At 41.7% G+C, this 23,070-nt stretch overlaps 1 protein-coding gene across 4 annotated transcripts in view; it reads right to left on the minus strand.

Annotated features, from left to right (window-relative positions):
* The window catches only part of antxr2a (ANTXR cell adhesion molecule 2a), a 173,549-nt gene that overhangs the window by 117,977 nt on the left and 32,502 nt on the right, over window positions 1–23,070 (minus strand). For all 4 annotated transcript variants that reach the window (XM_057830925.1, XM_057830924.1, XM_057830926.1 and 1 more), the window contains 4 exons: window positions 19,439–19,519; window positions 13,547–13,607; window positions 7,667–7,762; window positions 5,233–5,302 (listed from right to left, as the gene is read on the minus strand). In XM_057830925.1, coding sequence (XP_057686908.1) covers window positions 5,233–5,302; window positions 7,667–7,762; window positions 13,547–13,607; window positions 19,439–19,519 — 308 coding nt within the window. The remainder of the gene's footprint in view (window positions 1–5,232; window positions 5,303–7,666; window positions 7,763–13,546; window positions 13,608–19,438; window positions 19,520–23,070) is intronic.

A 23,070-nucleotide genomic window follows, 5' to 3' on the forward strand; every position in this document is an offset into this window, starting at 1 on the left:
GCAAGCTTTAAACGAGACTTTTTATGGATATCTTTGAGAAATGGCTTTCTTCTTGCCACTCTTCCATAAAGGCCAGATTTGTGCAGTGTACGACTGATTGTTGTCCTATGGACAGACTCTCCCACCTCAGCTGTAGATCTCTGCAGTTCATCCAGAGTGATCATGGGCCTCTTTGTTGCATCTCTGATCAGTTTTCTCCTTGTTTGAGAAGAAAGTTTAGAAGGACGGCCGGGTCTTGGTAGATTTGCAGTGGTCTGATGCTCCTTCCATTTCAATATGATGGCTTGCACAGTGCTCCTTGAGATGTTTAACGCTTGGGGAAATCTTTTTGTATCCAAATCCGGCTTTAAACTTCTCCACAACAGTATCTCGGACCTGCCTGGTGTGTTCCTTGGTTTTCATAATGCTCTCTGCACTTTGACAGAACCCTGAGACTATCACAGAGCAGGTGCATTTATACGGAGACTTGATTACACACAGGTGGATTCTAGTTATCATCATCGGTCATTTAGGACAGCATTGGATCATTCAGAGATCCTCACTGAACTTCTGGAGTGAGTTTGCTGCACTGAAAGTAAAGGGGCCGAATAATATTGCACGCCCCACTTTTCAGTTTTTTATTTGTTAAAAAAGTTTAAATTATCCAATAAATGTTCCACTTCACGATTGTGTCCCCCTTGTTGTTGATTCTTGACAAAAAAAATTAAATTTCATATCTTTATGTTTGAAGCCTGAAATGTGGCGAAAGGTTGCAAGATTCAAGGGGGCCAAATACTTTTGCAAGGCACTGTAGCATCTATTTTTTATATAAATGTGCGCTTGTCCTTTATAATGATGTAGGCTCATCAGATTTGTTCCTGGAAATAATAAGCCCACATGTTAGTGAAAATGACTGAAAAAAAGATGTCTTTGGACTGATTTTTTTTTTTACAGGGAAAAGGCCACCTGCTGAGCCCTGTTATTTTATATTTACTGTAATTTTCTGCCACACATTGCCGGTCCGTGAAAAAAAGGCCCACCTCACACTGGTCCACGGTGCAAAAAAGGTTGGGGACCACTGGAATATATGAAACATGAAATATTTATTTATATATTAATATTAAACTATATATTAGATTTAATTAATGTGCATTCTATTTATTTTCATTTTCCAATTAATAGCCTAAATTGAAGCACAGGCATTCCACTATACAATCCGGTATACTATGATTAATTCCCTATCAAAATACGTACTAACTTTGTCATAATATTTAATAAAATGATGAATTATTGTTTTGGTTACATGTTAGGACAATACACAAACATATTCCAATTAAAATTGTAATGTTCTGCCCTAAACACACAAAAAAAATCATGTCTGCAATAAATCCCATTTATCCAATCATTTTTTCTCAGAATCAGATGGCTTTAAAATCATGGGATTACTGCATATGTACTGTAAGTATAAAAAGTAGGATGGATAATCCTGCATTCCTGCTCACAATCATACGCGTTTGATTGGATTGCAGTCAATGTGCGTGTTGTGTTTGGGGATTAGCATGCGAGAGGAAAACCATGCCACCACAAAAAAGAAAAAACGTCCACCTTCTGCGGTTTTTGTTTATTTTTTAGAAGTCGGCAGTGAAGTAACGGTAATGTCATAAAAATATTTTTTCTTTCTCGTATTACACCCATTTTGTGTTGTCCAAGAATTAACCAATATGGGCTAAAGATGAGAGATAGACTGATTAAGGGCACCAATATCTGGAAATTGGACGTATATCTGTAATGACCTTTTTTTATCCAACCCGCCCATATGAAAAAATCCATTTAAAACTGGTTTATTTCGGCTCAGATGCTGCCTCGCCTCCCTGCAGCTTCACAAGTATCCTCCACGTCTTCTGTTTGATTAAATGGTAACAGTAAATGGAGTTACAGTGGTGGCCAAAAGTATTGGTACCCCTGCAATTCTGTCAGATAATGCTCAATTTCTCCCAGAAAATGATTGGAATTACAAATCCTTTGGTAGTAACATCTTCATTTATTTTGCTTGCAATGAAAAAGCACAAAAGAGAATGGGAAATTTTTTTTAATTATTATCATTTTACACAAAACTCCAAAAATGGGGCTGACAAAAGTATTGGCACCCTTAAAAAAAAAACATGTGATGCTTCTCTAATTTAATTTAATTAACAGCACCTGTTACTAGCCTGTGGCACATAACAGGTGGCGGCAACAACTAAATCACACTTGAAACCAGTTAAAATGGATAAAAGTTGACTCAACCTCTGTCCTGTGTCCTTGTGTGTACCACATTGAGCATGGAGAAAAGAAAAGACCAAAGAACTGTCTGAGGACTTGAGAAGCAAAATTGGGAGGGAGCATGGGAAATCTCAACGCTACAAGTCCCTCTCCAAAGACCTTAAAGTTCCTGTGTCTACCATGTGCAGTGTCATCAATATGTGTAAAGTCCATAGCATTGTGGCTAACCTCCCTAGATGTGGACGGAAATGAAAAAAATGCAGAGAGATTTCAACGAAAGATTGTGCGGATGGTAGATAAAGAACCTCGACATACATCCAAACAAGTTCAAGCTGTCCTGCAGTCCAAGGGTACAACAGTGTCAACCCGTACTATCCGTCGGCGTCTGAATGAAAAGGGAGTCTATTGTAGGATACCCAGGAAGACCCAACTTCTGACCCAGAGACATAAAAAACCCAGGCTGGATTTGCCAAAACTTACCTGAGAAAGCCAAAAACATTTTGGAAGAATGTTCTTTGGTCAGATGAGACACAAGTAGAGCAAAGGCATCAGCATAGAGTTTACAAGAAAAAAAGCGAGGCCTTCAAAGAAAAGAACACAGTCCCCAGAGTCAAACATAGGGATGGTTCCCTGATGTTTTTTGGTTGCTTTGCTACCTCTGGCACTGGACTGCCTGACCGTGGACACGGCATTATGAAGTCTGGAGACTACACACAAAATCTGCAGCATAATGTAGGGCCCAGTGTGAGAAAGCTGGGTCTCCCTCAGAGGTCATCAGTCTTCCAGCAGGACAATGACACAAAACACATTTCAAACAGCACTAAAAAATGTTTGAGAGAAAGCACTACAGATTTTAAAGTGGCCAGCAATGAGTCCAGACCTGAATCCCATAGAACACCTGTGGAGACATCTGAAAATGGCAGTATGGAGAAGGCACCCTTGAAATCTCAGAGACCTGGAGCAGCTGGCTAAAGAAGAATGGTTTAAAATTCCAGCAGAGCATTGTGAGAAACTCATTGATGGAGACCGGAAGCGGTTGTTCGCAGTTATTTTGTCTAAAGGTTGTGCTACCAAGTATTAGGCTGAGGGTGCCAATACTTTTGGTCGGCCCATTTTTGGAGTTTTGGGTAAAATGATCATGGTTTAAATTTTTTTTCATTCTCTTTTATGTTTTTTCATTATAAACAAAATAAATGAAGATATTACTACCATAGCAGCAGCAGCAGTAAGTAGAATTCGTTCCCAGTGAGGGTTGGACTCCGCCAATGCTGCCCTTTGTCACCGATTCTGTTCATAATTTTTATGGACAGAATTTCTAGGCACAGCCGAAGCGTTGAGGGTGTCCGGTTTGGTGGCCTCAGCATTGCATCTCTACTTTTTGCAGACGATGAGGTGCTGCTGGCTTCATTAATCCGCGACCTCCAACTCTCACTGGAGCGGTTGGCAGCCGAGTGTGAAGCAGTTGGGATGAAGATCAGCACCTCCAAATCCGAGACCATGGTCCTCAGCCGGAAAAGGGTGGTGTGCCCTCTCAGGGTCGGGGAAGAGATCCTGCCCCAAGTGGAGGAGTTCAAGTATCTTGGGGTCTTGTTCACAAGTGAGGGTAGAAGATTGACAGGCGGATCGGTGCAGCATCTGCAGTGATGGGGTGTATGTATGGGATGTGTGTATGTATGTATGTATGGATGGATGGGATGTATGTGATGTATGGGATGGGATGGATGGGATGTATGGGATGGGATGGATGTGATGTATGGGATGTATGTATGTATGTATGGGATGGGATGGATGGGATGTATGGGATGGGGTGTATGGGATGGGATGGATGTGAAGTATGGGATGGGATGTATGTGAAGTATGGGATGGGATGGGATGTGTGGGATGTATGGGATGGGATGTATGTGATGTATGGGATGGGATGTATGTGATGTATGGGATGGGATGTATGTGATGTACGTATGGATGGGATGTATGTATGGGATGGGATGGGATGTATGTATGGGGTGGGATGTATGTATTGGGATGGGATGATGTATTGGGATGGGATGGATGTAATGGGATGGGATGGATGTATTGGGATGTATGTATGTATGTATGAATGGGATGTATGTAATGGGATGTATGTATGTATGTATGTATGAATGGGATGTATGTAATGGGATGTATGTATGTATGCATGTATGAATGGGATGTATGTAATGGGATGGATGGATGGATGGATGGATGGATGGATGGATGGATGGATGGATGGATGGATGGATGGATGGATGGATGGATGGATGGATGGATGGATGGATGGATGGATGGATGGATGGATGGATGGATGGATGGATGATTACTATCAAAGCATTTGTGATTGCAATCACTTACTGGGAGAAATTGAGCATTATCTGAAAGAATTGCAGGGGTGCCACTACTTTTGGCCAGCAGTATACCTACTGGTGATGCAGCACCAAGAGCAACGTTGTTTAGTATCATACTCAAGGATACTTCGACGAGGTCATCATGACAGGGAATCCTATAATATCCTTGAGATATTAATTTCGAGTGATGACGTGACTCGCACCCCCCAATTTACTGCAAAATGGACACGTAGGGGTGCCATTCGTTTGTGCTCATGTTCTGACAGCTTTACATGAGTGGATTAACTTATGTTTTTTATTCTTGTTTTTTTGCATTATGCACAACTTTAATTTTATGTTTATTGTGTAATAATGTAATATAACATGTATTTGTTACATGTTTTGATGCATTTTTATGCATTACAAAAGATTTTTGTCTGACTTTTTGGGGGCCTGGAACGGATCAGGGTATTTACATGGAAAACGTGTCTCTACTTAGAAAAATTGTCAAGTTACAAAACTACTTCCAGAACCATTTAATTTTGTGAGTAGAGTTACCATTGTATTCCCTAATATTTAATGCCAAATATGAAAATGGGGCACTTACTAGTTGGTGATAAGCACAAGAGCATAAACGTGTTGTACTTACTGTCCCACCTCGTAGAGCTTGGGCGCAGGACAGAGCAGGTAGTCATTACGCACGGCGCTTGGCTTATGATCTACACAAAAAGGACAAAGCAAGAATTGAATGTTTAGTTTATGAGAGAATATTCTACACTCACTGTGTGTTCAAAGCCGTAGTTGATTGGTGGTTTCCTTTGTCAATGTAGTACGGAGACACGTTATGTATAGTATTTCTGTGTTGAATTTGTATCTTTAGGGCCTGTCTGCGTGTGAGCATCTGTGTGGAGGCTGCGGCCCACAGCAGAATATGTTCTCATTTCATATTTGTGTATTTGACACTTTTTCACCATGAACCTTGCCCACATACGAGGGCATTACATTACCTCAATTGCTCTATCTCACCATTTTGTGTGTATGTGTATTAGTGTATTGTGGTGTCCCAGTGCCACAGTGTTCGCCACAGGGGTTCAGCACCATGGACGGCGACACCCCTGGGAGGCGACCACCACACGTGCAGGCAATCGCAATCAAGGCGCTCTCCCCAATACATAAAAGGGGAGAGACTTGGATGGGGTCGCGGGAGCTACCCCGAGAAAGGACCGGAGCGGCCGTGATCCCCAAGGACAGAAGTTTTGGTTCATTTATTTTTGTTGATTCTGTCCTTTTTTGCATTTTGTTGAATAAACGTGGGCCACAAGCACCCAGGCTGTCGGTAAACTGTCCTGCCTGTCCATACTTCAAAACCCGATGTTGAGACTGTCGGAGCAGACGGCGCGTTGATGCGCGTGTGTGCAGCTGAGGCAGAGGGCGGCTTCGGAGAAACCCACCGCGAAAGCAGAGAGCGGCCAGGGAAGAGGCCGCTGTGGCGAGAGAGTGCAGTGAACGGCCCCCGGAAGAAGCCACCACCGTGAGAGAGGGCAGAGAACGCTCCCCGGAAGAAGCCCCAGCCGCGCGAGGGGGCGGAGAACAGCCCCCGAAAGAAGCCTCCGCCGCGAGAGAGGGCGCCGGAAGCCCCGGAAGAAGCCGTCACCGGACAGGGGGCAGAGAACGGCCCCCGGAAGAAGCCGCCACCACAAGAGAGGGTGGAGCAAAGTCCACTGAAGAAGCCACCACCGGAAAGGGGGCAGAAAACAGCCCCTGGAAGAAGTCTCTACTGCGAGAGAGAGCGGAGAACGGCCCCTAGAAGAAGCCGCCGCCGCGAGAGAGGCCGGAGAACAGCCCCTGGAAGAAGCCGCCACCGGAAAGGGGGCGGAGAACGGCCCCTGGAAGAAGCCGCCACCGGAAAGGGGGCGGAGAACGGCCCCTGGAAGAAGCCGCCACCGCAAGAGAGGGCGGAGAAAAGCCCCCGGAAGAAGCCGGGGCGGAGAACGGCTCCTGGAAGAAGCCGCCACCGCAAGAGAGGGCGGAGAAAAGCCCCCGGAAGAAGCCGGGGCGGAGAACGGCTCCTGGAAGAAGCCGCCACCGCAAGAGAGGGCGGAGAAAAGCCCCCGGAAGAAGCCGCTGCTAGAGAGGGCGGAGAACGGCCCCCAGAAGTAGCTGCCCCCACAACAGAAGGCGGAAAACGGCCCAGGAAGAGACCAAAAGCAGGGAGCGACCCCGGCTTCCATCTAAGGAAGGGGGTATGTGGTGTCCCAGTGCCACAGGGCTCGCCACAGGGGTTCATCACCATGGACGGGACACCCCTGGGAGGCGACCACCACAACTATAGGCAACAAGTTGCTCTTAAGTGATTGTCCTTTTTTGCTTTTCGTTGAATAAATGTACACCACAAGCGCCCAGCCTGTCGGTAAACCGTCCTGCCTGTCCTTCCTTCCGAACCTGACGTTTACAGTATGCATGTGTTCGAGTCTCCGGCCACTGAGGTCGTTTGTTTGGCCCTCCAACTGCCGAGGTGACAGACAAGACGGTGGCATCTGTCTGACATATGTGGCGCATGTTCAAGAGCCGTCGAGACGCCCCCACGTCCCCGCCCCACCGCCTTCCATAATTAAAAACGTGGTCCCCGCCATTGAAAAGGTCGTCAGAAACACATGCGGGGGAGTCAAAAAAAAATAAATGAGGGAACGGCGGGCCTTCCCCCGAGTGGGCGATGGAACTGAGAAAGGACACGCATGAGGACATCTGCTGACGACAAGTTAAATCTTCAAAAAAAAAAAAATAGCAGAGAAAATATGCTGCACAACTATTTCAGTCAGGAGTCAGAAAATAACTTGTTGGCGTTGGCACACACTACACGCGTGTTTAGGAAGATGAGCTGCAGAGAGCCAAACACTGTGGAAACAGACTGCAGCCCAAAATAAGACGCATGCCGACCCACCGCCACTCCATATTGTACTTTATCACACTATTTATTTTCTTTTGTATGAACATCTGATGGACAGAACTTTCAATTTTATTAATATAGTTGGTGTTGTATGGTGTTATGATACAGTACAAAGACAGGTGCCAGACTCACTTACTGAAAGTTTGCTGGTCCACGATGAAGCTGCATACAACGCCCTCACTGCTGCGGCCCAACGCGAAGCCATTTCCTCGCAGCACGATGTCAAATGACTCTAGAGTGGAAATATTTGGGATCTTTAGGGGCTGCTTTTTGTCACATTTGGGATCCTTCCCTTGTTGGAAGGCATCAAAATAGCCCTTTCAAACTAAAATGTATGACAATGCTGTACAATTTCAAGCTTAGGTCCTTGAGGTTTTAACTTTTACAGCAGTTTTCTACCTTCAAGGTACACAAACCAGCACAAACTAAACAAACGGTTGACACCATTTGTAGCCATTTTTAATTGAAAATGGGGGGCTTGTTGACCCAGGATTGACCTATAAAAGAATTGTAAATATCTTAACGATAGCAACACAAACTAAACTTTTTACAGCACAAACAAGCACAAACGTAGCACAAACGTTTAACATCATTTTTATATAAATTTGCGTCTGATCGGGGGCCAACTTTATGGAGGTTGGAGTGTGACAAGAGCCACGCCGTATGCAAAGAAATAATGCGCAAACACTGTAATTTTTGTTCTTTTGGTCCTGTGGAGGTTGGTAGACCTGGCTGCGCAAGCTAATGTTTTCACCTTTTTTTTTTTTTTTAAACAACAAACAAACAATATCGTATTTAACTTTGAGGATTAAGTATATAGGGTGTCCCAAAATAATGTATACACTCTTTGACTTTAAATAGCTGATAATTTCTTTTCTATTTCAGATTTGATTTTGGAGTAAGAATGGCAGATACTGGGCTTACGTTCGAGCAAAAAAAATTTGTTCTGAAAATATTACGGACATGTGAAAATAAAGTTGAAGTGGCAACACGCTTGACGCGTGAGTTCCACAGAGATGCCCCAACACCCGTCACTATTTCACGAAACGTAGATAACTGAGAATCATGGGACCATGCAGTGCTTGAGAAAAAAAAAACTTTTTTTTTTTCATTCAGGACAAACAAGAACATCAACAAACCCAAATAAAGAGCAAGATGTTATTGCTAATGTTCAGAGTTCCCCACGAAAATCTGTTCAACTGTTACTTGAAACAGGCATCCCAAAATCAAGCGTCCATTGCATTTTGTAACATGCGCATTGGAAAGGTTTATGCTAGTTTATGCTATCAACGAAGATGACCCTGACTGAAGTATTGAGTTCTGCGAGTGGTACCGTGCACGATGTGCAGATAACATGTTTTCACTGAAAATTATCTGGAGTGACAAAGCCATATTTAAAATGAATGTCTCGATAAATTGCCATTACTGCAGTTAGTCGGCACATGAAAATCCTTATCTTACAGTGGAACGTCACTTGAGCCAGGGGACTTAATGGATCTTTTTTTTTTTTGAAGGCACAGTGACTGGGCTGAATTACTAACATGGCCCAAAAACGCATTAGCATTTTTTTTCCCCCAAAAACAGCAAAATTTTTAAAAAATTCAATTCGAGGTCGAAAGTGAAGATAATTATGATGATAGTTCTATTATAGTGCCCAGCGACGGAAAGTTAGCTGCAGATCTAGATCGTGGAGAACTTCAAATAGTTTGCACTGTAGCCATATTATTGTTTGTTGACGCTGTTGAGCTGCTGCCGTGCAGAGCGCTACTGGATACAATGGCTGGCCAATAGTATTGGGACCCAGGGGTCGCGTTAACCGAATATTTTCCGTCGTTGACCGATTTTTTAAAACGGTGACGGAAAAAACTGAAGTCCACCTGTCATTTTGACAGGTTGCAATTCACACCCCAGACCACAGGGTGGCGAGTGAGCATATTAATTAGCTATTGTCTCTCTTGATGCATGACGTCGTTGGCCTTACTCTGAAAAATGTCAAGGCAACTGAGTGTCCGAAGTTTCTTCAAAAAGCCCCAAAACGACGATGGTGTTGATAAAAGAGGTGAAAAAACATGGACTGCACAAGCGGGCACGCAATTCAAGTCCATGCGCACCAGGAGGAAGATGTAAGACTTCGTTCAGGCCACAGCAGGTGAACTGTTAATTTCATTGTTCCATATGTAGCCTTACCTACTGGGGCCACAGTCAGCTGTTTTTGTCACTGCGGAGAAAAAGTTACATATTCATCTGCTTGATGTGTGATGGCACAGTGTGGATTCTCTGTTAAGCTTGTTCGGACAGAATTTTAATTTAAAATGAATGAAAACTAAATACTATTGAATATGTTGAAGCGGTATGCAATGTTAAGAGTCTTGTTAGCTCGAATTGCTGTGTCCAGCCGCTGTAGCTCTGCTGCTCTCTGTGAACTCTCTATAGACCCTACCCACCGACGTCACAAAATCACGTGATCGCTGTATTGTTCCGCCCCCTTGTCTGTCATTTTGTGTCTGTATTATCAATGGTCTCAATGGATCGAGCAATTTATAATGCATTTCATGGAAGACCCGGTGCTTTCGGATGCCGTAAACTCACTGGATGCATTGCATAAAAGGCGTTATGTGGAAAAGCTTAAGTTTATCCATTCACCAGATCCATATTTGATGCCTAAATCGATGTTTTTCAACCCGCTGTCTTCGCCGTATTTGCCTGACATCTGCTAGCTACCCTGATATTTACAACTATCTTGTCCACACAAAATCAGCCAATTCTCACGAAAGTTTGAAAAACTTTAAGAGCTTGGAGGCTTATAAATACTTCATTGCTGGTTGGGTGAAACAGGTCCTCGTCCACGAAAATTCGGCAGGAATCTATCTTGTGCTTGGAAAGGTGAGTTACGAAATTTTCCATTCAAAATCTTTTGTTCTTGCTAACATCCACTGTCAAGTCTAATGTATTTCATGTCATTTGTCAATGGAGCTAGGGCTTTTAATGTTTATATGGTTTAGCGATAGCACTCTCACTACATACATACGTGTATGTTGTCGGCGATTAGCCTAGCAATGATCTTAATTGTGGTTGTCAGCCCAAAACCCTCTAAATATATATTAAATGCATCTTACCAGATATAAAATGACTACTACATAATCTGTGGTAATCGTTTGGAGCCCAGTTTTCTCGTCGAATTGCAGCAGCCCATCTCGCTCTCTCCTCTCCGGGTCTCTCGGAATCCGGTAGAACTTCAAGTCTCTCCGTCTATCTTCTCTGTTATTGCAACCGACCGCCACACAAGACTTTACCATTTTGATTATTAATGTTCACGAGCAGAAAAACACACCGTAAATAGGAGGAATGTACGTAGCCGTAACAGGTAAACACAATGTGTTGACGGACTATTGGGCGGCACCAGTCAGGAGGGCGGAGTTGTGACGTTACGTGGGTAGGGTCTATTCAAGCCGGAACGCGCGCGGCTCTTAAGTGTCTCTGTCACGTGACTGTGTCGTAGCCGCTAACGCGCTCGGCCAAATGGACACACAAGTACGGAAGGTGAATTATGCCAAACAAAGGGTCACCACAATGTCATTATCATCATTTTAAAAACTTAAGTGACAGGTAAAAATAGATTATGACCGGATTTTTATGACCCTGTCAGTCAAAATGACAGACAACGAAAAAGTCTAGCGCAACCTCTGTTGGGACCCTCGCAATTCTGTCAGATAATACTCAATTTCACCCAGAAAATGATAGCATTTACAAATGCTTTGGTAGAAATATCTTCATTTATTTTGCTTGCAATGAAAAAAACACAAAAGAGAATGGAGAAAAAACATTAAATTATTGTCATTTTACACAAAACTCCAGGAACGGGCGGACAAAAGTATTGGCACCCTCAGCCTAATACTTGGTAGCACAACCTTTAAACAAAATAACTGCGAACAACCTCTTCCGGGATCCATCAATGAGTTTCTTACAATGCTCTGCTGGAATTTTAGAACACTCTGGCCAACTGCTCCAGGTCTCTGAGATTTGAAGGGTGCCTTCTCCATATGGCACTTTTCAGATGTCTCCACAGGTGTTCTATGGGATTCATTTCTGGACTCATTGCTGGCCACTTTAGAAGTCTCCGGTGCTTTCTTTAAAACCATTTTCTAATGCTTTTTGAAGTGTGTTTTGGGTCATTGTCCTGCTGGAAGACCCATGACCTCAGAGGGAGACCCAGCTTTCTCACACTGGGCCCTACATTATGCTGCAAAATGTGTTGGTAGACTTCAGACTTCATAATGCCATGCATACAACGTCCAGTGCCAGAGGCAGAAAGCAACCTCAAAACATCAGGGAACCTGCACCATGTTTGACCGTGGGGACAGTGTTCTTTTCCTTGAAGGCCTCGTTTTTTTCCTGGACACTCTATGTTGATGCCTTTATCAAAAAGCTCTACTTTTGTCTCATTTGCCCAGAGAAAATTATTCCATAATGTTTTTGGCTTTCTCAGGTAAGTTTTGGCAAACTCCAGCCTGGCTTTTTTTGTGTCTCTGGGTCCTAAGTGGGGTCTTCCAGGGTATCCTCCCATTGAGTTCCTTTTCATTCAGACACCAACGGATAGTACAGGTTGACACTGTTGTACCCTCGGACTGCAGGACAGCTTGAACTTGTTTGGATGTTGGTCAAGGTTTTTCTATCCACCATCCGCACAATCTTTCGTTGAAATTTCTCGTCAATTTTTCTTTTATGTTATGGAGGTTAGCCAGTGCCATGGGCTTTACAGTTATTGATGACACTGCGCACAGTAGACACAGGAACATTCAGGTCTTTGGAGATGGACTTGTCGCTTCAGATTGGCCATGCTTCCGCACAATTTTGCTTCTCAAGTCCTCTGACAGTTCTTTGGTCTTCTTTTCTCCATGCTCAATGTGGTACACACAAGGACACAGGACAGAGGTTGAGTCAACGTTAATCCATTTTAACTGGCTTCAACTGTGATTTAGTCAGTGTCACCACCTGTTATGTGCCACAGGTAAGTAACAGGCGCTGTTAATTACACAAATTAGAGAAACATCACATGATTTTTCAAAGGATGCCAATACTTTTGTCCGGCCCATTTTTGCAGTTTTGTGTAAAATGATAATGATTTAATTTTTTTCCCATTCTCTTTTGTGCTTTTTCATTGCAAGCAAAATAAATGAAGACATTACTACTAAAGCATTGGTAATTGCAATCATTTTCTGGGAGAAATTACATTATTATTATTACAACATTATCTGACAGAATTGCAGGGGTGCCAATACTTTTGGCCAGCAGTGTATTTGTGTGCAATTTATTTGAGTATTGCAAAAAATGGGTGTTAAACCGACACTTATTGGACCTTTTAGTTTTCAAATATGTTTGTGTGTCATTGCGTTGCAGGGATTTGCATTATAATACACGGGCGCTTTTATTTCCAGTAGAAATAATCCAACACACACTGTAGGTGAAATAGAACGCTCTTTTTGAAGTAGCCTAGTAGTAGTACTATCCAGCATGTGTGTGTACTGGCATTGTGCTCACCTTGTATGGAGAAAATAAGAAATTTTGACCGAAACGTCTGTTTTTGGATGAGAAAAACAAAATAAGATCCTCAGCACCCCCTTTTTGCTTGAGTGCTCGATGAGGTTTCAAGAATAAATTGGTATGAATGTACTTTGATGTCCATTTTGATATTTTTTTCCAAAAGTGATATATACAAATATAGCAAAAATTGTCTTAAAGTGTGGTGTCAGGATAAATCGTGATACGAATCATAACGCCACACATGAGGCAATACGCAAACCTACTTCAAACACCTTTTCTCAGCTTTCCAAACTCATGCGTTCCTCATCTTAATAGCCATTACTCCTGTCCTAAGCATTCCAGTATTAGCCCCTTTTCCTAAACTTGTCAACAATCCCCACAACTTTAATTTCCATAAATCCTCAAAAGTTTGACAAAAGTTTGTCCAAGGTTGTAGAGGGCGCTAGCAAGTTGACTTGTGTTGAAATGCGCTCACCGTTGACACAAACACTGGAAGGCTCCACGCTCAGGATCTCTGTGCAGGATCTCTTCAATATCTGCACACACAAAAAAGGAAGCCGGTGACACATGAACATTGTGTTCGTGCTCTGCTATCGATTGTGTCAGCTTTAGAAAACAGATTAAGGCGCAACACCTGAGAAACGTCTCCGCTCCGACTAAAGGAAGTGGGGAGTCTACGCCGCCTTTTATGGGGAAATTATGCGAGGCGATTACATCCGCGGCTTGTATTAAAAAAGCTGTGGATGCGGCATTAACATATAAAGAGGCTTGTGAGGGTCCTACTGTCCCCATTCAATAAATCAACAAAGGACAAAGTATGCAAATGGTGCGTGGTTAAAAAGAAGCATATTAAACCAGCGGAGCGCACACTCGGACCTTTCAGCACAGGTTGAGCGCAGCTTCCATCTGACGAGCGGGAAGTATTTACTGCCAAGTTTGTGAAATAAATGTGACAGCGGGATATGGGCGCATGGGGGGATGAAGGAGTGCTACAGGAAAAAGGAAGTACTGCGTTTATCCCTGATAATGACTTCCTTGGCGGAGTACAGATAAAGACGAAAGATGTCGAGCTAGTTTGCCATCACCGAGCAGTCGGGTCCAAGCTCCCAGATGCATTCGTCACCAAAACTTACACTATCAGCCCTATGCTTTCCTCAATCCCCCCAGCAATGACACCGTTCCCAAACACACTTTTGTTCCTATGGGAACATTGATTTCAAAATGCAAACAAATTAGAACTCGACAGATTTTGTTAACTATTAAAAAAAAAAAAAAAGTGGCCCTTCTGTCCTTCCCGACTGCATACATGGTAACCTCTGTGAAGTTGGCCCTTTTAGCAAATTTACATGAAAATGATCTCATTTGTTTGTGCTTTGTTTGTGCTAATTTGTGCTGAAAAAAAAAATGTGTGTGCTGCTGTCGTTTTTGAGATATTAACAATTGCGTCCCGCACAAATGCCATTTTCGGACCGTGACGTCGCCATCGTAATGTGGGAGTGGGTCATTATAGACACGCCCTCGCATACAATCCATGTTATTTGTGCTTGTTTTCTCTGGTAATCTTTCAAAAAAGAACATGCTAAGTAGACACCGCTGCTATGGAACTTGTAGAAACGACTCTAGACATTATGACATTTGAAGGATGTTTTCTTCATACGTTTCCCAAAAACAAAAACTTGGAGGAAAAAAACCTGAAGAATGTATCAACTTGCGCGGCCGTCCAAAAGACCAGTTTAATGCCACATTTCATATGCAGTAAACATTTTGTTGGGGGCCATGGTCCTACAGAGGACGAAGAGGTAAGCCATTTTGATATTTTAACTTATTTTTTAGCGCGGCGTTATGCCGTGCTGCTTCTGTCTGACAATGAATGACCTGAAAAAAAGAAATGTTATCTGACTGCCACTGTTGCTACCTTTTCTGTTGTAAAAAACAACTTTAGTAAGGGGGGGGGGTGTAAATTAATAACAAATCTTAATTCTATAATTTAAGAAAAAAAATTAAAAATGTTCGTTGGCTGTCACTGAGTAGCATCTGCAATTGCTACACAAATATAGCTATGTAAATTGCCTCCAAGAATGGTGTGACACATAAGACAACAAGAGGATATAATATATAAGAAAGACAGGGCATATAGTGGTAAAGGATAGATTGTTGATACAGGAGAATGTCATTGTCAGTGGCGTAAGGCAATGCACACAAGAAAAAGGTGTCAATAAAAAAGCTATCGCTGGATTAGGTCAGCTCTTTTTCAGCCCTTGACACTCAAGCCATCGCTTTAACTGAACATTTGTATGTTCTTGCACATCTTTACTAGTGAATTTGGCAGCAGGGACATCATTTTCGGACAGAACTGATAGGTTTAGCTCAGTAAACATCTCGTTCGTACACCATTTCCGTGCATTTACTATTAGGGACAAACGGGAGGTTGACCCGCCTAGCAACAATTGCTAACGTCATGAATATTAATGAGCAAAAGTGATGTGTTGCTTGCGGAACGCCATTCTTTCACAGGTCAATCTGAGGTTAACCAGGCCCCCATTTTGGACTAAAATGTTTAAAAATGGTGTCAATTGTTTGTGCTACGTTTGTGCTGTAAAAATTTTATTTTGTTCTGCTATCGTTTAGTAGGTACAGGTAGTCCACGTTTTACAAACGAGTTCCGTTCCTACGCTGGTGAGGTAACCCAAATCTCCACAAAAGTCGACATTAACCCCTTTAAGTACCTTTAATCTCAATATAACTATCCAAAAACATGTATTACAAGTCATATTAATAAAATAAAGTAAAAAGAAATAGATATTTTTCCCCTCCTTCGATCACACACACCATAGTTCTTCTTACAACTGACATTTATCATTATTTATTATTTATTTATATAAAAAATACAGCGGTACCTCGACATACGATCGCTTCGACATACGATGTTTTCAACATCCGACGTAATATTTGACTCGCCATTTGTTTCGACCTGCTCAAAATACGATGATTTATAACAGCGCCGCAGTTTCCTTGTTTTCCTCCGAGACGGACGCACAGCAGATTTTCTTGTGAGAGAAATCAACATGGGTTCCAAGAGTGTTAGTGCAGGTGGTGAAAAAAAGGAAAAAGGTGATGTTTACCATTGAAATGAAGATGGACATGATAGAAAAATATGACAGTGGTGCACACGTCCGTGAACTGGCTCGACAATACGGCCGTAGACTGTCTACGATCTTGACGGTCCTCCTCCGACCTCTATTCGTCAATATTTATAAGTTAAGGTGACAATTATTATTGTGGTAACATCGCCAAAAAAATCGCCAACTTTGTCAGGTTTTTAATCATTTATTTCAGAAATTGTGCAACACAACATGCCCACTGTCCGCCGCAGCTGAACAAAGTAAAAAGTCCTCTCTCACCCCGTCAAGTCAGCCATGTGCTTCTTTCAGGTACACCACGCAAAAGACACCCGCCACATTAAACCCCAATTTGTTTCATCATTATTATTATTCCTATTTTAATTCAGAATTTATTTGTTTTGCTCTGCGTAATTGCTATTTGCAATAGTACCAGCAGCATTTAGTAAGGATTTAGTGAAGGTTTTCGGGCTGTGGAACGAATTAATGGAATTATAATGTATTCTTATGGGAAAATGCTGCTCGACAGACAACCATTTCTACTTACAAACAAGATCCCGGAACAAATTAACTTCGTATATAGAAGTACCGCTGTACAATCATGACATAGCGTACAACAATGCCATAAGTAAATCAAGAGAGACATACCGGTAATTGCTTACAAAAACAACAACAACCTCAAAGGCTGCACAATAATACGAAAGGAAATACATTTCCAAATCTTGTGCAATTCAAGAGCTATAAGTGGCACCGGTCCAGCTGCTCGATAAGCTAGCAGGATAAGCTAGCAGGCTAAAATCGAGCTAACTGGGGGGCATCGCCGAGCCTGCGAAGTTTACCCTTTCTCTGCCTTCTTGTAATGTTAACTGGCGCTCACCACCACTTCCCAACGTGAAAGCAACGCTCGAAACGTTGTGACGTGACGTCAAACATGTCTGAGCAGACGGCACATATACTGACTGTACTGAAGTACAATGAAATAACAAATATGCACAGCAATTAGAGATCATCCATTCAGATTTAATAAATAACTAAATTAAAGTGGTATGAAAAAGGATCTGAACCTTTTGGAATTTCTCACATTTCTGCAAATCACCATCAAATGTGATCTGACCTTTGTCAAAATCACACAGATGCAAAAGAGTCTGCTTTCAATACAACGACCCAAACATTTACAGGCTTTCATATTTTAATGAGGATAGTATGCAAACCCCTCCGTGGAGTCCTCCTATGAACACCATTCTTAGCCATAGTTTTACATATAGTTGATGTGTGCACAGAGATATTGGACCGTGCCAGTGATTTCTGTAGGTCTTTACAGACATGCTACGGTTCTTTTTTACCTTTCTGAATATTTTGCGCTGAACTCTTGGCATCATCTTTGGTGGACGGCCACTCTTTGGGAGAGAAGCAACAGTGCCAAACTCTCTCCATTTGTAGACAACTTCTCAGACTGTCGATTGATGAACCTCCAGACTTTTAGAGATTTTTTTTATCCTTTCGCAGTTTTATATAAATCCACAATCCTTGATCGCAGGTCTTCAGACAGCTCTTTTGACAGAGCCATGATGCACATCAGACAATGCTTCTCATCAAGACATTTCTTAGCAGGTGTGTGCTTCATAGTGGGCAGGGCAGCTTTAAACCACTCATCAATGATTGGGCACACACCCGACTTAAATTGTTTTGTAAAAATTGGTTTCAATTGCTCTTTAAATCTCTTTAGGCAGAGGGTTCACTTACTTATTTTTCCCTCCTTCCGTCATTGTTTGCATGCTATCCTCATTAAAATATGAAAACCTATAAATGTTTGGGTGGTTTTAGTTAAAGCAGACACTGTTTTTACATCTGTGTGATTTTGACAAAGATCAGATTGCATTTGATGGTGATTTTAAGCAGAAATGGGAGAAATTCCAAAAGGTTCAGATACTTTTTCATACCACTGTAAATTACAAACAATATAGTGTTTAAAAAAAAAAAGCGACTGGAGTCGTGAAATTGAAATGACGTAAGTCGGGTATGTCGTAACTTGAGGACTACCTGCATTGAGACATTAATTTCGAGTGATGATGTCAATCGCGGCGACTCCATTCGGCTGACGAAGCGTACCAACTCTCTCAATAATAGAGGGTGTCTCCTTCAGGTGCCATTTGTTTTTGCAACGTTTGCGCTAGTTGTTGGGACACACCTGTGTTATTGAGAGTCAGTACGTTTCGTCAGCCACGACAAAGTCGCTGCTATTGACTTCATCACTCAAAATTAATATCTCAATATCTACATTATAAAACAATAGCAACACAAACAAAAAATTTTACAGCACAAATGTAGCACAAACGAATGCCACTATTTAGGGTCCCTTTTGCAATAAATGGGGGGCTGCATGATGTCATCACTCGAAATTAATATCTCAATATCTCAAAAAGATAACAGCACCAATGAAACTTTTTACAGCACAAACGTAGCACAAACGATTGACACCATTTTTAGCCATTTTTAATCAAAATGTGGGCTGGTTGACCTAAGATTGACCTATGAAATAATTGATAATATCTCAAAAATGATAGCAGCACAAACCAAACTTTTTTCAGCACAAATGAGCACAAACAAATTACATGATTTTTATATAAATTTGCGTCTGATGGGGTAGCCAACTTCACAGAGGTCACGTGGCAACTCTGCCGAAACACAGCTGGAACATCTTAAGCAGATGTTCCTGCTCGCCTCGCCTGCATTGCGTGTGTGTCACTGTGGGTGTTGTGTACAACAAGAAAAAACATTGTGCAGGCTCCAAATGCAACTGCATGCTGTATTTTATTGATCCCAATTCACTCACTCTCACACACACACAAGCGACAATTGAGTTGCTCACACACCAATGAAAAACTTTTCAACTGAAATATAATTTGCTTAAACATCTTTGGAAGACTCACAAACAGATTGCTGAAAAAATATTTTGCTTACACACATTACAGAAACGCTTGCTCATAGAAACAAAACACTCTCACTGAAAATGTATCTCTTACACATACCCTCAGATACAAAACACTGAAATTCTGTCACAGCCCACCTACTGTAAATAATCTCGCGTACATTACAGGAACATACACACACAATGTGTGTGTGACTTTGATGGCTCAGTCAAGCTTCTCTTTTAGCAGTGCGGGTGAAGTTGGGTACAGGAAATTAGTTGTTTCTAACTTATAAATAAAACACAGGGCCTACGAGACAGAAGAATAAAGCCAACTTACAGAGTTAATGATGCCTTTTAGAGCATGGAAGCCATCTTTGACAGGAAACACCTGGTCCTTGTTGTCGGCGATGTCAACGAGCTGCGGAAGAGGAAAAAGATTTGAGAACGTCGAAGTCCCGGTCAGGCTGAGACTTCATTTTGGAGCCAGTGAGCGAGCGGACGGGCAGCAGGCGACAGAGCAGATGGCCCAAGTGTGGCAAACGCTTGACGGTGGCGCAAAGGGAGACTAATGTTGCCTTTGTTTGGGACTTAACAGGCATGGGATGGTTATCGACAGTCGCCATGGTTACAGAGGGGGGACAGGACGCCATTGCACATGAAGGCCAGAAGAGTTTCTCACTCTTAAAACTGTTACGAGGGAATGAATCGGTCATATATTAAATTTATGGATACAAATACAGTACAAAAATTACAACAAAAGACAACAAATAATATACTAATTTGACCTTTGGGCCGAGTCAGCAAAAATACATTAAATCTTGGGTTGGACATGATTTAAAATCAAAAGTAATCCTAATTTTCCTTTAAAACCGTAGTACGGTATTAGCTATTTTTTACGTCCCAAAAATGCAGCGAGAAATGGCTTGGAGCGGCAGCACTCACCCCTCCCCCTCCAGTTGCTGCTCTATCCCGTGTCTGTCGGTGACACTACACCTGAGTTTTACGCCCCCCTCAAAAAAGACAGTCGCTAGTATGGTATTAGTTTTAGGTCTTAGTATTTCGGCTAACGAAAAGAAACCGACAGCCGCGGATTAGAGGCTGAAGGCCATCCGACATGCAGGCAACACTTCAAACATGATTTAACATTTACGTGACCTCATTCGTGTTGTTACACAAAATTTAAGGTAAGTAAACGTTGTCATGAATGTTTCCCACCAGCTATGAGACTTCAGCGTGCTTCGTGTGTCTAGTTCACTTCAGCGTGCTTCGTGTGTTTAGTAATAGTAAAACAAATACTATAACGTAAGCTTCTTAACGAGGCTATTAGCATGGCTAGTTTGCATGCCAAGAATGCTAACTTGTTTCCTCACTATACTCACTATAAGCGTAGTTTTGTAAAGTCAGAATACAGCCTGTGGTATTTTTTCTCTCTGCTGACTTTCCGTGTTGAGAGAGGGTGGGTGCGTGTGTATAATGTGTAAATAATGATACGAGTCATACACAAGCGCGTATATGTTAATATTCAACTAATTAATATGAATAGTAGTAGTGGTATATTAACCCAGAAAAGGTGAACATACTCACATTCCTGCATTATAACTTGGACTAAAAGAAATATGTAGAAAATGAGCAAGTCTCGAAAAATGTTGAGATGAGGCTCTTAAGTCAGTGAAGTGCCTAAAATATATGTTTTTACTTTTTTATGGAAAATAATTATTTTTGTTCTAATGTTTAGCAGCTTGAGCTGTAGCAGTGGGTTTAGTCTATAGTTTTATTTGTTTCAATTTTATTGAAAATATTTCATTTACTTATCTATTTATTTATTTTAAAGGGAACCACGGATAAAAAGACATGTAGTTATTAAAAGATACATGTTAGTATGGGTAATAATGATTTGATATTAAAACCCCTCTAAATGTTTTCGTTTTAATAATTTTTTTACAATTTTAAATTAAAAAAAACTAGTAGCTCGCCATTGTTGTTGACGTCGCAGGGCGGTGACGTCACAGGGCCACGCTGCCGCACTTCACAATCACTAACTATGTAAGGTAGTGATTTAAATACACCACAAGGTGTCAATAGCGAGTTTTACATTAATAAGACAATTAAGTCAATGAGTGCGTTTTGCCCCTCGATTGAAGGCGCAGCTCCGTTTTTTTTTTTGTTTTTTTTTCCCCAGACTGGGTCTATTGTGATTCACGTTCATTTGAGTGTTGTCTTCACAAGACTCCTGAAAATGGCTCCCAGAATCATAGTTTGTGTATTGTGACTAAATATTATCATCCAGTGTATTTGTCCAGCCAAAGGATTTGCTAAAATGTTTAAATATAGTTTGACCAAAGTCTGAGTAATTTTTATGTGTATTTTGCGCATCTATTTTGACTGTGAATGCCAGTTCTCTTTGCATTGTTGTGTTAACTGTGTGAGAATAGGGCCTCAGTAAGACAGATTGAAGCACTTTTCTTCTTGGTGACATTTTTTGAGAGATATGAGTATTAGTTTTGTAGTATTTTCACTATATGATACTTATGTGTGTTGTGAAAGAGTTGCCAAAGCTTATGTAAATAAACGGTGCGGTACGAGCTACGAATCAGAATGCCTGTGTCCACTCTCCTTTCTCTCTCCCACTGTGGATTAAAGAAACTACAGCGTCAATCAAGGGAAAAAAATGCACTCATTGGCTTGATCCCTAACTAATGTAAAACTTGCCATCGACAACTTGTGGCGTATTTAAATCACTACCTTACATCATTAAAGAGTGAGTTTTTTTTTTTTTTTTTTTTTTTTTTAAGAGTGACAGGTGGAGTCTGGCAGCGTGGCCCTGTGACGTCACTGCCCTAAGACGTCAACAACAATAGCGACCTATTAGTTAAAATACATTTACAAATTGTATAAAACCGAAAAATATCAAGAGGGGTTTCAATATCAAATTATAATAACTTTTACTAACATTTATCTTTTAAGAACTACAAGTCTTTCTATCTGTGGATCCCTTTAACATTATATTCATGTTGATGTACCAATTTGCAAATATGTTGTGAGAAATAAAAAAGAATTCTGTTCAATGGAATTTTTTTTTTAACCCATAGATCTAAAAAATTTAGCGCTATAATTGCAATACCGTGATACCGTGAAACCGCGGTATTTTTGCTTATGGTTATCATACAGTCAAAATCTCATACCGGCACATGCCTAGTTGAAAGGAGACTCTAAGCTGTTATATGAATGGGTTTATGTGGTGGTTTCTTTATTAAAAAAAGAAATGACTTGAATCTAACAATAACTCAAGTGCTAACATTAGTGGTGTCAACAATAATCGATGCGGCGATGTATCCCGATGCGGGGCATGGACGATTCGATTCGATGCGGGCAACAAGCCGAATCGATTCAGCGCATTTTAAAATATATAAGTACGTTCAAAAATCTTCCCTGCGCAATTCTGGTGATGCAATGGATTTGGTTTCCCCATTTGTATTATTATTGTCATGTTTCATTTTTTACACACTGCATAACTCTGGTCAAGTTTCCCACCAACCTCATAGAAGCCAAAATGTCTCCAGATGTCAGCTTTCAATGTCTAAGGTGCATCAAGAATCTTTCTTGCTCCCTCTTTCTCCGCTTCAGCCATTGTTATGTTATGTCCTATCTCTTAGAGGTTAGATCTTGTGCCCGAACCCGAACGGGTCGGGTCCAGAATGTTAAGCATTCACGTTCGGTTCGGGTCGGGTCGGGCCGCCCCGCGCCGGACTAATAAATTATATTTTAAAAAATGGGATAAAACCGAGAGCAGGCTCTCTGTATTGTGCATTTGCTTGTGCACTCACATGAAGCAGTGGCGCCGCCCGCTTTTTCTTCTTCTCCTCCGCTGTGGCGCTTGCGATTCGTTACGAAAGACGCTTTTATTTACGCACACAAAGGCAACACAAATGTGATCCTTTTGAATCTCTGTGTGTCTGCAAACTCGTTTTT

The sequence above is a fragment of the Corythoichthys intestinalis genome, chromosome 3, assembly GCF_030265065.1.
Source record: "Corythoichthys intestinalis isolate RoL2023-P3 chromosome 3, ASM3026506v1, whole genome shotgun sequence".
Lineage (NCBI taxonomy): Eukaryota > Metazoa > Chordata > Actinopteri > Syngnathiformes > Syngnathidae > Corythoichthys > Corythoichthys intestinalis.